The 18,242-nt window shown below is 40.4% G+C and overlaps 1 protein-coding gene across 4 annotated transcripts in view; it reads right to left on the bottom strand.

Moving 5' to 3' along the window:
- Nucleotides 1-346: 346 nt before the first annotated feature.
- ELOVL6 (ELOVL fatty acid elongase 6) overlaps nt 347-18,242 on the bottom strand; it is a 146,408-nt gene continuing 128,512 nt past the window's right edge. For all 4 annotated transcript variants that reach the window (XM_086704396.1, XM_086704397.1, XM_025921837.2 and 1 more), the window contains exons 4-5: nt 10,463-10,614; nt 347-3,473 (exon numbers count right to left, since the gene is read on the bottom strand). In XM_086704396.1, the coding sequence (XP_086560522.1) occupies nt 3,049-3,473; nt 10,463-10,614 (577 nt within the window). In that variant the 3' untranslated portion in view covers nt 347-3,048. The remainder of the gene's footprint in view (nt 3,474-10,462; nt 10,615-18,242) is intronic.

Here is an 18,242-nt window from a genome sequence, read left to right as displayed (position 1 = left end):
CATTAGAATGTTTTTCATTGCAAACTTGTAGACTCGGGTTGATACTCAGACCTCGGGCATCAAATTGCATGCACTTATATATGAAACGAAGGATGTTTGTTTGTTTTTCAACCCAGAAATGTTGTCAACATGGTGGGATTGGAATGCAGTGGAAAATCTCCAATAGAAAGATAATCTATTGCAGCGTAGAGGGGCAGTTCTAAAAACTTGCCTGCCCAAGTTTTTCTGGAATGTTAACTGATAGTAGGATTATCTATGTGGCAGTCAATTCTCTGGTAGGATTCAGATTTGCCATGGGCTAGTGGTCCAGGCCTCTTATCTCGATATAATTAAGTAATCAAGCCAAGATGTTAAAAACATTGTATTGAAACTGTAATACCAGAATTTCTTTTTAAGGTTTTTTTTTCCTCCCATGATAAACATTGGAAAAGCCTTTAGATATATTTAGCCAATTCAAAAACTATTTATTAGACATTCAACCTGTAAACAAAAATTCTAAATTATCTCACAAGTGAACACAAGTATGAACCTGTATCAAGATAAAAGTGCTTTGGAAGCATCATTTAGAGTCTATTTAAGGTCTATGCTCATTTCCTTGTTCCAACCTGCACTGAAGAATCAATGATAAATCAATGGATTCAATAATTAAATTAAATCAACCAGATAAGCTCTAACTGGTCCTTCAGTTAAACTCAAGTCAGCTGTATTTGGCCTTTTCCTCATTTTAATTATTCTGCTCCTTTTCTTTTATAAGGAAAAAAAAAGCATATTGCACAGTATCATGGATTTTCAAAGCTCAGAATAACATTATTTGCATCCTAAGAACCTAGTAGCTGTTATAGCAGGTCCCACCTTTTTAGCTCATGCCTGTTTTTGCCTTAATATCACAATACATCCCTCCGTCAATTGTCTCTCATCTCTGAACCAATGTCAAGACATCATAGACTGTTCACAATAATTTAACACAGATGTAACAGTTTCCCTCCCCTGCAAAGCCCCACCCCCACCCTGGGTCTATCAGTCATGACTTGGTTTGCATGGATTCTTTGTTCATTGTTCAAGCCATTCACACAGAATGGGATAAAACTTTATTCTTTTAAATTCCACACATAAACAAGATGCTGAGAAAGCCCTTGTCATCTCTGACAGAGAAGCAGAGCAGCTCTGTTTCATGAATGACAGCACAATTAAAGCTAAAATAATATAAAAATAATCTGAAAAATCCCTTTTACTGTACACTCTCAAATAAAGCAAGAAAGATAAACAACAGTTTTCCTTTTCTGCTAGCCAGAAAATGTGTCTCTATGCATTTGGGCTTTGAAGTTGAGTGTACCCCACATCTGTGTGCATATACGTGTGGTTATGCGTGTATAGTCTACACAGTGTAGCTGCTAATCGTTTCATCTAGTTTTTCTAATCATGAAGCTACTTAACCAATTAGAATACTAGCATATCACATTGAACAATTTTACATAATTGCTTCTTTGAAATACTAGGAATGTTTACACATTTATTTGGCTTGTAAAGGACTGAAATATTACAGATAATATTATATTATCTAGCTTTTTTTTTTTTTTAAACAATATGGCTCTTAATAAATTGATTTTCTGAGTTCCAGAGCGAAAGTCCCTTTTAAAAAAATTTCTGAAGCGGACTTGAAGCAGGAAGAATGTCTTCTGATTTGGCCAAAAATATGACGAGTATTTTATATCATTTAAAATTTGAAGGATAAGTCTCTAAGGGGCCCTTTGTTGTCAACTGTTCAGCCAAACTTGCCATGAAGTGTCTGTTGAAGTATCTCCACTTGACCAGCAGAGGGCACTTTACACACCTCTGCATTGCTTAGGGAGCAAATGCAGAGGATGAGGAAACACAGTGTTCACCCAATATCAGGAAGAGCCCTGCAGATTTCTTTTTGAAATTCACAAAAATATAGAAAATATGGACTGTACAACAGGGTTTCATTTGGAAAGTTATGAGTGTGTGTGAAGTCAAATAGAGAGGGGTATGCGTAGTCTGTTGTATTCATCTTCGGCCCCCTACTTTCCCTCCTGTCCTTTCCCCTTTTTCCCAGCTCAAGAGTGATATCCGGCTGGATCTTTTCACAGGTAGTACAGAATCCATTTTCAAATCATTTGGTTGAGTTTTACCTTTTCTATTCTGTATTTACTCTTCGGTTCCAAAGCCCAGGGCAACTGAACCAAGGATAATCCTTTTTAGCTCATTTCAGAGTAGAAATTACAATTAAACTATCAGAAATGCTCCACGATGGAGCTGCCCCTTTAGGAACTGGGCTGCGTTGTTTCCATCCTCCCAGGAAGAACCTTGGAAAAGTATTGTGCCCCGTTTGGTTCTAGCAAACCCACTAGCCTGAGCTTGTGCTATGAAGGGAAAGATACCAGTCTTTCTCTGAGTTGAAATACAATTGTTTACATCCGTTTTCATGAGAGGTGATTAACACATCTTTTCTTTTGGGGGCTACAGCTACTAACCTTTCTTTAAAAGGTTTTACTTTTCGCAAAAGCATTATTGTTCTAGATACCCACCCTGTGTCTCTTCCATTTTATCTATTCTATTGGCTCCAGTTTAGTGTCAAAAAAGATTAGAAAGGATTGTGTGTGTATGTGCTCGCAAGGTTTTTTAAGTAAACTTCTTTCATTCTTAGAGAATTATAACACTTAGTAAATACGTTTTTTTTTTTTTCATATAGTGTTAATAGCCTTTGTTTACTTTCTACTTCTCTCTCTTTCTGTGCCTCTGGCTCACTTTTGTTCTCATTTGTCCTAGAACTGACAGTGAAAGGGGAATGGGGTTTTCCAGCAGCAGTCCTTTGAGATGGAGGTGCACTCAGTGAGTCCTCACCCAAAAAGGATCATAAACTTACTGGGTTACGTCAACCTAATTATCCCTAAGCTGCCTTGGGTTTTGTGTTTGCTCATGTGTTTTGTTTTGTTGTAGCTGCACCATATGTGATTCCTTGTGCCATTTTCTTTTGTCTATTGTTTTTCTTGATGACCCTGAGCTATGGCTTTCTCCTCAGTTCCAACACTATTCAGCCTTCGTTGTTTTCCTCATCTTGCCGATGTAGGCCTCAAAGAAGAAGTGGCAGAAAAGCACAAGGTAGCTGAGGTACATGAGTGAGGACCAGAAGATGTTCTGAAAGTGAGAGTGACACTGGTCTTGCTGCATCCAGGAGAAGACCAGGTAGTTAATGACACAGCCCATCAGCATCTGAGTGATCTGGGACAGAGTGATGAACATGGCAAACTTCCGGGAAACTCGGAAACCTGCCGCTCGCAAGGCATAGTAAGAGTACATCACGGCGTGCACGCCATAGTTCATGGTCATAAACCAACCACCCCCGGCTACCATGTCCTTGTAGGAGTACCAGGAGTACAGAAGCACAGTGATGTGGTGGTACCAGTGCAGGAAGATCAGCTTTTGCTTCCTCAGAATAATGAATATTGTATCTCCTGAAAGACAGAGAAGACAAAAAATGCACATGAGCCCCTTGACCATGACATAATGGTAATTCACATTTTTACAAGAAGGTAGGCATCTTGAACTAGCACTTGGGCGTGGCATGGACAGCGTTAGAATCCAGGAATGGTACTCTGTGAGCTCTGTGAGCCTGGGCAAGTTACTTATCCTCACGATTTTCCAGTTTCTGTAAAATGGGGATGATGGTGGGGATACCAACAGTAGCTTGGAAATGTCTGAGGACTAAATAAGATAACCAACATGCCCTCTTGACACATGGAAAACACTCGATAAATGTTACTTTCGGAAACCTGTTTTACACAAAATCTTCATAACTTTTGATCTAGAAGGGACATTAGCAATCATGCTACCCAATTTTTAACTCGACCATACATTTTAGGAAATATTGTCTGGAAAAGTCAAGTGACTTCTCTCAGATCATTTATCAATAGAGACAAACAGATTAGAATTGGAGTGCTCAGCAAAATGTCCTTAGGCCTCTCTAGAGTAGGAAAACCGTTTTTCTTTGGTATATGACAAAAGGTACTCCTCTCCTAAAAAACATATCTTTGTAAGCTCCCTGTAAAATGTGAAGCCTCGACATACAGCAGTTGGAAAAGTAAAATGTGAGGAAAAGACAAAAACAGAGAGAAAAGTCACCTTTTACCCAGTTTGCTGAAGATGGTAATCTGAAAATTTTATATCAATGAATCGAACGATTAAAAACTTAAAAATGACACACATTTTTATGGAGTTAACTTTGAGAAAGCTTTCCAGGATCTATTAACAATATTGTCTTGAAGAAAAAGACCCCTGTTTCTAAGGTAGGAAATTTATGTTATAGACGCTAGGATTCTGCTCAGGTAGGTAAATGCTATTTATACGTAATGATTCTCTGAAAAGCCTTAAGGATTCCAAAAAATATACTGTAGAAAAACTTATGTGAAAATGGATGAGGAGCAAGCTTAGTCACAAATACACATAATTCCATAAACAACTATGAAAGAAGTGGAAAAGACATTGGGATGTGGGACAAAAACAGGATGTATGCTTCTTTATCTTTCTGATCTCTCTGGTTCTTCTCAGATATAGGAAAACCCAACATCCTTTGCGACCTTTGGAATTTGATTTGCTTTGCACAACGAGAACTAGAAGGCCCCTCGTCTCATTCTGAAATCTAATTAAGCACAAAGGGAATTAGTACTTACCCATGTCTTATCCCTTATATACTTCATGGATGCCCTAAAACATTTGGCACTCGGAAAGTCAAAGAACGTGAGGTCTGGGTAAGATTTTTAAGGTTCTGATGGTCATGGTTGGAATAATATAGGTGGTGCCCCATTTCATTCAGCAGGAGCTATTCGTTTGTTTCTCTACAGAATTGTTAGACATTATCACTTCATATGTGTTTAGAACAGAAAACGATAGCTATCAGTCGCTGTATTTCTGAACATATTATCAAATTTTCTTGGAAGTCCTTTTTTCTCTTATGAGATGTCTGGCATATTATGCCTTTAAATGTTAGCCAGACTGATAATAACTGATGGTGACAGTTACTCTGACTTGTATACTTAAGGGACAGAACTGGTATCAGGAGACCCGGGGTCTACTTCTTAGTGTTAAGCTGTGCTATTTTCGTGTGCCTGTCAAAGATCCACTATTTCTGTGTAATTACTACTTTGTGCCTCCCTTGGCTCAGTAAACTATAATGCAGACACAGTAATTCTAGTTTACTTTTGTTCAAAGTGGAAAGAAGGTAGAAGTCCAAGGAATTATATGTTAAAAACAAATTCAGTCATTCATAATTGAGAAGATGTTTTTTATGAGTCTCGAAGCATGAACAGAAATGTATATAATCCACCATGACATCCAACCATGTTGCAATAAAAGTTATTTGCTGTAAAGTAATAAGCACCTCATCCTTTTTAATTCTTTTGATTTTTAACTCTAGCATCACTTTTATGTTAAAACTGTATTGTCTAAAGAACAATTTTAGTGTGAGGAGAGTAATAGGGGACAAAAGACAGACCATATTAGAATAAGCTAACTGGGAACGAAAAGTGGGGCCTAGAGTTCTGGAATTGAAACTTGATTTTGTGTTTTTCCTGTCTAAGTAGGAGTCTCACATCTCACGAGTACGAGGCATGATCTGAGACACGTTAGGTATTTCCATTTAAATAGGGGAGCTGGAGGTCAAGGACATGTCATGAGAGCTATAAAACAAAATTGATTTGATTTCATTTATGATTTTTTTTTTGAACAGACAGGAGGGCAGGTGGAGTAATGAAGACGGGATTTCCCAGTAAAGGTCCTGGAGCCTCTCCGGGCTAGCCTCCAGTGCCCTATTAACGTTAGTATCCCCAAGGAGGCTGCTGACCTAAGGAATGGCAGATTCTCCTGGGCAAGGGGAAGGGGAAACTGGCGGGGTTCCAGAAGGGCTTCCCTTAAGACCACCTACTTTTTTTTTTTTTTTTTTGGATATTGCAGCCGAGATGCAATGTCACACCACTCTGGAAGTTATGAATTATTTTTCTTCTGGGGAAACAACATAATCTCACAGTTGACTTGTCATGAGCCAGTTGTGCCATGATATGGTACTTACAGGCCTGCGAAAAGCTACAGAGTGACCTACAAATGCAAACCAAAGATAGGGATTGTGTATTTATTTGATGTTGGCCAACCAATCTTTTCTGGCCAAAGGTCTGGTTGGCATCATGGAAAGAATGTTGGCCAACAATCAGCAGCGGGACTCTCGACTCTTAGACGCTTCAGCCACATCATGTATTTTAGGTACGGCTGGTTTGTGTTCTCCCTACCACTGTCTCTCTAACTACTTTTGATTCAGCTATTTTCAGTCTGCAGGCAGGGTGTGCTCTTCTCATTCCTAAGTGTCCCTTCTGAACTGTACCTTCAGCCTGTGTGCCTGTTAAGTACAGGTGTCTGTGCGGCTTTGGAGAAGCCCATCAGCATTTGGAAACCCCCGGGTTGCTCACAATCACCAGGAGACGGACAGCCCACTGTGCGTGGTTTGTCACAGATGGCTATACCCCTCTTCGCAGAGTTAGCTGGAGCTCTGCTGAGTCAGAGTTTCAAAAACAATGATGAGCTCAACTATGCAAGGACCTAGATAGACTCAGAGCAGATGTTTCCAAGTTTTCACAAAAGCAGATCTCAGCAGCTTTTCATATAATTCAAACAGTAGGCGCGCAAAGATTTTGGCACACAAAGCAGGTTGGCGGTTCTCTTCTCATTTGTTGTAATAGATCGTAACTCTATAATTCACTGAAATGAGCTCCCTGTTTTCTGCTGAAACAGAAAGCCCTTCTTGCTATTAAGAGTTGAGTGAAGGAGGAATGGTGATAGGATTTGATGGTTGGTGGCGAATGGGGAAGATGAAAAAGTGCTGGGGCGGATGATGGCGATGTTGTGCGTAATGCAAGTGTTCTTAATGCCACAGCGCTGTATACTGAGAATGGTAAGTTTTACATTATGTGTATTTTGCCATCCCTACCCCCCTCCCCCCTCCCCCACCAGCCCCCAAAGAAAAGTATAGTGAAAACTGCAGGCATGTAGGTTTGGGTGGGAAAACAGAGTTTCAGTATTGGACACAGAAGAACTGTTCCTTCTCACAGGAACCTTTTCTTTCTGCTGCACATAAGGGAGTCCAGAATCTTAGGGTATTGAACAGCAGAGCTTAGGACCTAAAAATAACAAAAGTTCTAAATAATCCAAGTGGATAAATCTTTATTTCTTTCCTTTTTTTTTTTAAGTTTATTATTTTTTTTTGTTTCTGAGAGAGTGAGTGGAGGAGAAGCAGAGAGATAGGGAGAGAGAGAGGATCCCAAGCAGCCTCCACACTGTCAGCGCAGAGCCCGAGGCAGTATCAAACCCACGTGAGATCAGACCATGACCCGAGCCAAAATCAAGAGTTGGACGCTTAACTGACTGAGCTATCCAGGTGCCCTGTGGATAAATCTTTCTTAATTAAGTGGTAGAAACAATGTTTTCTAAGAATGAAAAAACTGAAAAGGGTCTTAACTTCCAAAATGAACAAGAAGGCATTCAAGAAACATGTTCACTGAATTAGGGCTAGGGGCTGGCGATCTCTTGAGGCACTCAACTGGTACTGATTTTTGCATCTATTTTGATTCAACAGTTTAGTTTCGGAAGGCCATTGTCAATGAGCTCCAGACTATTCAAAAGGAAATAAAACATGTTTTAAAATAGAAAAACAAAGCAGTCTGACCATGAAAATATCTATATAATGAACCTGAAACTACATGAAGAATGTCATTAAAGAACCAGATTAAGTTTAGGATTCCCCCCACCCCCCACTCTTTAGCCCATGGTCAACACTTCAATTCTATATTTTAACTATTAAGAAATGGAGTGTTTGATATCCAACCTACAACCCACTAAGATGCATGAGGCTTCTTAGGGAAAGAGATTATCAAAACAATGGCACAAGGGACTACAGTACAGCTCCTTCTGGGCTCAAGAGGGAATAGAATTGTGTTCAATTATAAGGTCTACCTTGGGGCAGTGGGGAGTGGTGAATTTGGGTCTAGATTAAATAAGACAGCTGATTAATTAGCATCACCCGGACTAATACTCTAACAAGACACAGGATAACAGCACAAACACCTCTAAAATGCTTCACCAATAGTTCTAGTCTGGAAATTTTAACTCTGTCCGCCATCCTAAAACTTTGATGTCAATCTGGAACAGAAGATGGGAGGACAGACAGTAGAGGTCTACTCATGTCTTTGAAGAAAAATTACCACTATAGATAGGTTGAGGTGGCTCTTCGATAAATTATTCTAAAGGTAGAAGGGACTATTTTGAGTTTCAAGTCCCTCAAATACAATGGCATAAAATTCAGAACACAGACAAGCAGCGCTTGCAAGGAAAAGGATTTCCAGAAGCAAAGACTGAGTTTGTTTCTTTGCAATTTAAGGCTTAAGGGCCAGAAGCATAGAAGCACCATTGCTGATTTGAAAAAAAAATATGTTGAGGGTAGTAAGGTAGAAATTGTGAAGAGTGTTCAGTGGTGAACATGTGGGGGGGGGGGGTGTTACATGTTTCAAGTATTCACTGTACTCATATATTTATAGTCAGTTTTGTATCAAAAAAGATGGGGGTGGTTCAGGATCCTTATTATACAGTATAAATTAAGTCAAAGGGATATGATATTTCTCAAAGTGAATAGTTTTCAAACATTAATAATGTATGGATTTTAAAGAAAATGTCACAAAACCTCAGGGGAATACATGAGAATGCACGCTCATATTCTTAGACCAACCCGTTTGAGAAAAAAGTAATCTGCCTCAGAAATTCTATGAATCTAAAGCATCACTATGAAAGAAATATATCTGGCAAGACAATCTTTTATTTCATCTATAAATGCAAACACAAAATTAACATGTTCCCATAGAATTTTGAAATTCCTAAAAACACATCTGTTTTAGGCACTGTGTATGGCTCCAAGTTTGGAAAACATTTTTCTAGTCTAAGATTTGACAGCTTGTGGTCTCAATTCAAACATGAAAAAAATAGCGTCCTGTGGCCTGGTTCATAAAACTCCTATTCTAAATTTCTTTTTAGATGGATTAGACATTCTATTCCAGCCTCTATTAAACATCCACTGTAGGTGCTTAACATAAATATATTAAGTGAATGAATGAATACATCCATACTAATGCATTTCACCCTAAGTCTGCTTTCATAGACTCTGCACACACAACGGTGACCTACTTATTTTGGAGAGGACCCCTCTCCATACCCCTGCTTTTCTTAGGAAAGGTTTTCCGAAGAAGTTTTCCTTGTCTTTGATTTGGGAAACTAATAGTCAAACCAATAGTTCAAATCAATTGCCAGTTCTCTGTAGGCAGGATATATAAAGCAGCCGGTAGAAAGTGGTAGATTGTCAACATACACATCAGAGAGATCTCACCTCCCTTGTGAGCAGACACAGGATATGAAGTAGGGACACCTTAAAGAAAGACTCTGGGTAGTTTGTATTGTAACATGGCTTATAGTGAAAGTACAACCTCTAACCCCCTTTTTAGGAGAAACAGGAAAGGGAATACAATCTATAAATAAATATTTTGAACTAAATAATACAATTCTTAACTCCATATAAAAAATTAAAAAACCCAGAGAATAGGTGTTCCCTGAGGATATAAACCAGTTTGTGAGATGATGACCAGTACTGCTCATGGATGAACCCAGAGTTTATGATCACCAGCAGATCACTTTCTCCGACAGTAAAGATATTGGTGAACTACATCCACGTCAAATCCTTAGTCACAAATTTTCCACAGTTTCCGCTAACCTATGCCACACTTATATTCAAGACCATTAAAGAGTTGAAGAAGAAGAAGAAAAAAAAAAAAAACACCCTACATACACTGGGAGTTATTTTGGATTAATTTCTAGAAGGTGGGCCATATTCCTCGTCTCCAAGGCCCGTTCCTTAGATGATTAAAATCAAACGTCAGAAACCAATGCTTAGCATTTGTTACTTAGAACATGAGGATACCCAAATGAAAGGCTAGTTTCCAGGTCTGAATCTAACAGCAGGATGAAAGTATGCTTCCATGTGGGACTGGGAAATTGCTGCATTGCGAATTGTCCTCCATATTTGCATCTTAGCACAGCTGCTAATGTGCTGGACAGAAGGGGCCACGTAGATTTTATATGCTCTGGCAGTGTATTTTCAGTAGTGTTCGGAAGTCTGCATGTTTACATAAACTATTTTGCTCTTTGTATATACCATGAACAATTATTGAAAAGGAAGGAAGGAGGGGAGAGAAGAAGATAGCGGAAGTTAGTCAAGAACTCTCAAATTCATTAATTATAACTTTCCCGCAACCAATAAAACAGGGCCTTCAAATCGTTTCTTTGTTTTAAGATAAATACTGTGGGTGTGTAGCTACCAAGGCGGGGTGGGGGTGGAAACGGAAGGAGAGAAGACACTCACCTAGTTCGGGTGCTTTGCTTAGCACAAATGCATAAGCCCAGAATTTGCTGACAGGTCCATTGTAAAAACTCTGGTCACAAACTGACTGCTTCAGGCCTTTGGTCATCAAAATGTACACCATATAAGCACCAGTTCGAAGAGCACCGAATATACTTCATAACGAAAAGAGAAAAGAAACAACATTCAGGAAAATAATTTCATTTCTGACATTACTCACACTTAGAAGACTGTCTGCAGTCGTGGGAAAGAGGTATAGATGACTCATAATCATTTGCATTTACCCAGAAGCATCTTAAAATGTTTTGTAAGCAAGAGCAACAAAACTTCTTCGCAGTGCTTTATTCTGAAAACCATACACAATGCCACTTATCCTTCATCAGCATACCCCAAAAAGGCCATGGACAAGGGGAATGGATCCAGGGCAGGCTCTCACGAGGAAGTCTAGTGACCTCTGTGTTTCAGCTTGAGGAGAACTATCCTTTGGGGGAGGATATGGGCTTGGCTGAAAACTCTTGGAATCATCTCAAGTCTGTCCTATTGATGAGGTTTTGGGGCGATGGCGAGGGGTCTGGAGCCGACGACCAAGAAAGAATTCTTGAAGACATCTTTGGTGCAAACAGGTGATTTTGTTGAAGCATGGGGGAAGGACTTGTGGGCAGAAAGAGCTGCCCCGGGACCACGAGGAGAGACTGGTTATATACCATGAAGTTGCGGGAGGTAAAGTCCAGTGGAAGTTTCCAATGAGATTTTCATATGCTAAAGAAGACTCACAGGATCCTGGAGGCCTAGCTATTGTCAAGCTAAGGTTGTTTTTCCCTCTAGCAAAGCATTAGCATTATGACAGTAGGGAGTTTCTGGAGAAACCTTTTACTGCGCCTGCCTCAAGTATTTGTCAATGGGCTGCAGGTTATAAGGAGATTTAATTTTATCCGCCATTTCCTTCTGCCTTTGTTTCCCACATCACTATGTCCAATCATTTTCAAAGTCCCCAGCTCTATTGCTCGGAGTATCTGTTTATTTCTCTCCGCCAACTCTTCCTTTACTTTTGGACTGGCCTCATCAATGTAGACCTCCATGGCATCTTTTTGGACCCCAGCAGCAGCCTTTAAACCACTACTATCATTGGTTACCCTTTTCCACTCTAATCTGTCTCACAGAAGCCAGAAGAAGGCTCAGCTCTACTGTCACCTCCTCCAGGAAGCCATTCAGGTTCACTCCTCTGAGCTCTCCATAACCACATACTAACACTGTTCAAACTCCGTCATGCGTTTGTCTCCACACAGGCATAGGCACTCAAAGGCTGTTGAAAAACAAACCGACTTATGACATTTTTATTAAGGAGCCTTTAAGGAAACAGGAGAGCTCTGGAATGTGTTGAACTCAGTGAAGCAACCCGAGGTGTGAAACACCTTTGCAGCTGGAACAGGCAGCCTCCGTTACAGACTGATCGATCCCCCAGGCATATGTGCCAGACCATGCAGACCATACGCATGACAAAGCAAAGCTGGCAGACCATGTGGGGAGATGTGCTTGGCCATCATTTTCCTGGCAGCATCCCCTTCAAAGGTCTAAGTCAGTTAGGAGATTAACCAGTGAACAACTGTTGAAGTGAGTAGCAGCCTCACCAGACTGGGAAACAGGAGCTTTCATTTCTCTTCAGAGGCACTATTGTTTATTCAGCATGTCTTAAGAGTTTGCTTCCGAATAAGTCATTGCTCTGGGCTACAGGGTCTATAAACAGGCATCTACCAATAAAGGTCAGCTTTGCATAAAACCAATGTGAAGAAGTTGAATTCCTTGCAACTTTTTTTTTTTAAAACGTTTATTTATTTTTGAGAGAGCGAGAGATAGAGTGTGAGTGGGGGAGGGGCAGAGAGAGAGGGAGACCCAGAATCCGAAGCAGGCTGCAGGCTCCGAGCTGTCAGCACATGCCTGACGCGGGGCTCGAACTCACAAACTGTGAGATCATGACCTGAGCTGAAGTCAGACGCTCAACTGACTGAGCCACACAGGCTCCCCTGGCAACAGTTTATTGGGACTTCATAAGTAGCTTCTCTAAGGATATACTGCCTACATTAAATGGAGTTACTCTTTCCAACATATAAAAGGATTCTGCTTAGGATTTATCTAATCCTTTAGTAGCTTCCCATTGCATACAGAATAAAACCCCCAAGCTTCTTAACACAATCTACAAGGCTGTGAATGTCCCTTTGTCCCCCATCTCTACCCTTCCCACCTGCCACTGTCTTCTGGGTGACTGTGAGCCAATTATTCCAGCGCTTTCTTATCCTTTCAGTTTCCTGCCTTGGGAACTTTGCCTAAGAAATGTCCTCTTAGGGAGCTTCTCTCCCTGTTCTTTCAAGGCTGTTCCTTCTCACTTTCTTATCTCAAAGAAATGTCCCCTCCTAGTGGAATGACCTATGTCTTTACAGTCAACAAACTGTCCTAATTTGGGTGTGGAGGATTGGATTTCATTGGTAAACTCAGGTACTGGAACTGTTTCTGTCTTACCTGAACTGATTTTTTACGTGTTGTCTTTACCTCCCCAGATGACGGCTAAATTATGAGAAGTTGCCAAACCCCTTCCTCTTTCTCCATATTAAAAGAATCCTGATTTTGTTGTCTCTCCCAACTCATACTTCTCCCAAGAAAGTGACAGTATCTTCAATTTAGGAGTAAATCCTAATTACTTAAGCAAGTTTTAGCAATCCCATTTCCCTTCCCAGTGATTTGTTAGGGTGGGCATTGACCTACTTCCCACTTCTAGCCAACTGTGATGTGAAGACAGGGCTGGCAGGGGGCCTTTGGGGATAGGTTACTTGCTCTTTACTGTGAATTGCCTGGAATCATAGCAGCTACTTTCCAAACAGGAGGGAGCTACTGGGGAGACAGAAGTGCCTCTGAGAGGATGCCAAAGTATCCCTTCAAAATGTGAGGGAGCTGCGGGATTAACCAATGCCCCTACTGCAAGGCTTCTTGTTTTTGATAAAGCTTTCTTTCTTATTGTATAAGCCCTTTGGGGTTTTGCTTTCTATTACTTGCATCCCAGCAGACACAACACACCAGATCTGATTTTCGGTAGACCTTTGAACACTAGTTAACATTTCTGTGGCTATGTAATACATCTAAGTCAAGCTACAACTTACTACGTCAGTTATCTGCTTTCTATAAACCAGTGGGAGATACATCAATGACTGTTGCACAAGCCCAAAGCAGAGAAACACACAAGTGACATGCTTTCAACACGTTATCAGTCTCTGCTCATTAGTCCCTGGTCTAGGACTTTTCCGAACCATCAGCATATTGTCCAGAGCACATCCCTCCTGCTACCTCCGGCCCCCTGAACACAGCAAGCAGAGCCCCTCCTCTACTAGGTTGTGCGGCTAGACTCTGTACTTCACCCGTGATCAGAGCAGATCCGAGGACAAACTTCTGGAAAAGTCACTGTCCTATCACCTTCTCGAGTCTCAAAAATCACGGTAGTTCATGTCCAATTTCTTAAGTATCGGCACGGTTTAATCCGTTCCTTCAACCGTTAAATATTTATTGGCAATGTCCTAGATGCCGAGGTGACACAAACCAGTAACTCTGGTGAGTGGTGGTGGTGGTGGCGGTCCTGGAAGACTTCAGAGGAGGTGGTATTTGACTTGGGGATAAATAGGTGTTCAAGCTTTGGGGGTCAGGGAAGACGGAGGTCACCTCAGAGCACTGCAGAATTAAAAGTTTAGGTATCAGGATGTTGCCACAATATTGCTGGCAACGAGTGTATCGCACGTATTATTGTCCCATATCTGGGCCTAAGCCTCACTCCCTAAGCTCTGAACAATAAGGCTGACTCAGAACAGAGGACAGTGCATTTTTCAGGGAAACCGGCAGTGCCAGCCATCAGGCCCATGTGTCTGCGGGCAAAGGCACTTTGTTGTGATGTGACAATGCTCCTGCTGGGGAGCCGTCAGGGAGCCGCTTAGCCAATGGGATGATTGTTATCTGTGGGAAGCCAGTAGCTCTGCCCCTGGCACATCTCGGCCACAGTATACTTTGGAACCATGTGGCTCTTTAGTACAAGTGGGCACAAGGCCCTGTAATACATCAAAATATACTTTGGATCCGGAGACATTCTCCCCTCCCTAAGTTACGTCATCTCGAGAGACACTGTGATGTAAAAGACAAATATGCCACCCATGCTCCGCTATCCCCGGTCCTCGCGTCTACCAATGGCAGACATTCCTAATCAATCTTGACACTCTTTCTGGCCATGCCTGGACATGGCATCAACACTCTCAACCACTCTAACCCATTCCAACAGATGAGAGCCACAAATACCAGGCACAGTGCTCTCACTTGCTAGTTTCATGGCTGGGTGACTTAACGTCTCTAAGTTTTTGTTTTCTGAAATGTTCTTATCTAACGTGCACATTAGTTCTATGAATTTTGTAGGACGATACAAGTAAGGTATTTAGTTAGCACACAGCCTCTGGTATAACTGAAAACAGTTTTTGTTATATTATTACTACTTTGTTACTATTTATCATTGTTATTAATGCCACTTTACTTGGTCTGTTCTTCAGTTTGGAAAAGCACTTTTACCTGTCTAACCTCACTGTGTCAGGCAAAAGAGGTTAAAGCTAATTAGCCCTGAATGAAAGTCAAGAAAATACATATACAGAGAATTTGATTTGCACTGATGATTGTTCATATTATTAAGTGTTTTAGAGAAGGTGTTTATTGTTAAGTGTTTCATGAGCCAACTTTTCACAAAACAGGCGACAAGCAGCAAATTCAAAATAGGATGTGAAATCAGCATTTTCCATAGAACATCTTGAAGGAGAGACTGTTGGTATAGAGAAGCATCTGCTTCACGTAAAATTTATCTTTCAATCAAATGATAAAAGATTATTCTAAATCTAGGGCCTCAAACCGGCTGAGAGTCTGGGCCATTGTGTTTAATGAGGGCAGATTAGTGCTCTAGCATGTCTTTTTCCCAGCTGTAAGGTCACACTGTCATTTTTCTAAAAGAAATACATAATTTTTTGTGTCAAGGTCCAATTTTGATTATAATAGTGAAGGGACTAGGAACGAGCTTCGTGAAAGGAGCGGTGGATGTTGCCACTCTCTTTCCGCAACATTAGGCACAACGGGGATCTGGGGGAAACCACAGCCCTGATTAGCTTAAGATGCTTCTCAAACAAATGTTCTAGATTCTTTGTCCAGAAGAAGTCTGTTTCTAAATTGTTAGCCATTTGCCATCGCACGAGGAGGTACCAAGAATGCTTATTGGACTATTAATTATGATACTCTGGGGGTAGAAAAGGGAACCGTCTCTACATACATTTTTTTTTTTTAATTTTTTTTTTTAACGTTTTTATTTATTTTTGAGACAGAGAGAGACAGAGCATGAACAGGGGAGGGGCAGAGAGAGAGAAGGAGACACAGAATCTGAAACAGGCTCCAGGCTCTGAGCTGTCAGCACAGAGCCCGACGCGGGGCTCGAACTCACGGACCGTAAGATCATGACCTGAGCTGAAGTCGGACGCTTAACCAACCAAGCCACCCAGGCGCCCCTCTACATACATTTCTGACTATTTTAAAGCAAGCATATATTAGATTGACAATAAAAAAAATTTGTTTAAATAGGCGCTTAGCTACAACTGCTATAATGAATAAACAATCACAGTTGTACTGGCGTGCAAGGCCCTACATAAACTTTTTAGTGTGAAGTTGAGATGTAACATTAATCCCTGATCAGTCAGCCCATGGATGGCACACTAGCATTGAGCCTGGTGGGAAAGACTGGGAGAGTACACATATGTATTTGGTCGGGATTCTTTGGATATATAATATGCTACATTAAACAGATGTTGAAACATTTAGAGTAAAAGTTTGGAAAACAAGGGGCACCTGGGTGGCTCAGTCGGTTAAGCGTCCGACTTCAGCTTGGGTCACGATCTCGCTGTCCGTGAGTTCGAGCCCCGCGTCAGGCTCTGGGCTGATGGCTCAGAGCCTGGAGCCTGCTTCCGATTCTGTGTCTCCCTCTCTCTCTGCCCCTCCCCCGTTCATGCTCTGTCTCTCTCTGTCTCAAAAATAAATAAACGTTAAAAAAAATTTTTTTTTAAAAAAAGTTTGGAAAACAAGTTCTCATTTTCAGGTTGTATTAGTTGTTTTCTTTTACAAGCATAAGAATTAGAGTCCTTTCTAAAGAAGTGTGAGAGACATGGCAAATTTTCTTTCAAACCCAGGCTCTTACCATGAGGCCTAATCATTTGTCAACCTTGAGAAAAGGGTGAATAACTCTGTATTCCAGCTTTCCAATTTTCCTGCCATCTGGAAGTCAAAGTGGAATAATCTCAGCAATAACCACAGAATTTCAGAATTCTGCCCTTGGTAGACAGACTCTTAGCTATAAATCATCAATCATCTTTTCAGTTATTTCACCGTGAATGTCAACAGTAGATAAGCTCACTTTTACATTGTTCCCTCATTGGCCTTGGATTTAAATGAAAGGTATTTTGGAATCAGAACAAGGTTTCAGAAAGGTTTTTATTCTGAAGTGCCAGCCACCCAAGTCCCTCACCCTATTAACTCAATAACCAAAGGGGTAATTACTTTTAGGATTGGGCAATGAAATGTTTTAGTATACTTGTATCCTATAATAAGAAAAAGGGGGAAAAAAGGTGCGAGATTTTGTCAGTTGTCAAAACATGGCAACAGCTGATCTAACAGTAGTAACTCTATAAACATAGTAGAGGTCACTGATTTTCCTGATAACGAAAGTTGGAACTACCATTTGTCATAGACTCTGACAATTTTCAGAGTAGGAAGAATATTCAATGATCCCAGAATGGGTTAAAGTAAATTAACAACAACCAAAAAATCTACTCTAATGTCTTTAGACTCAGGAGGTGATACATGATTATGGTGCTTACGGTATGGAATAATGGCATCTGAATGTCAGTATCATGTTTCTATTGACCAAGTGCAATCCAGCTTCTAAAACCTCTCTGAAGGAGAAGGCAGGCATCCTTAAATAGAGAATGTTTATTTTAGTTTAGCTTAGTATTTAGCCTGGGTTAAAAATGCACTTTTCAATACTAACATAACAGATCATCAAGCATCAAGATGTGCATTTTTTCCCCAATAAACCAGCAGTTAAATGGGAATATACATCGTAACTTTTGATAATTTACTTCCCCTACTCCCCCACTAACAAGTCAGAGTACACAGTTTTATCTTTTACTGAGTGATCATTTCTAGGTTTGACTCATTTATCTTGATTGGAATTTTTAATCAGACATCTCCATTACAAAGTCTTGAAAACAACTTGTAGACTAAGACACACGAGGCTAAAATTGCGTATTATATACATCAAAACTGAAAACACATACATCTTATGTAATACTTCCATTGTTGGAAACAGAAGTTACCATTTAGGTAAACTTGCAAAATCTAGAAGTCTACTAATGCCCGAAAGGTAAAATAAATTACAATAGACACAATGTAACCATAAAGTATGCCAGGTACATCTGCCTTAGGTGCTGACAAGGAAAAGCTCCAATATACAGGATGATTAAGTGAAAAATATAAGGAACAGAACATTCCATGTGGTATGATCCAACTGGTGTACATCTAAAAAAGGTTGTAAGGTTACCTGTACATGTACTGATGGCTATAAAAATATTTATGGAAAAAATAACCCTTCAGCTGTTAGCAATGACTCTTATTAGAATTGTTTTACAATAGCCATGTAATGCTCTTTTAAAGAGGTTATTAGAAACCTGATTTT

Source organism: Puma concolor, chromosome B1 (assembly GCF_028749965.1).
Source record: "Puma concolor isolate L17-30 chromosome B1, mPumCon1.1.hap2, whole genome shotgun sequence".
NCBI classification, from domain to species: Eukaryota; Metazoa; Chordata; class Mammalia; order Carnivora; family Felidae; genus Puma; species Puma concolor.
Note: the sequence above shows the minus strand (reverse complement) of the source record. Positions and strands in the feature narration are given on the sequence as shown.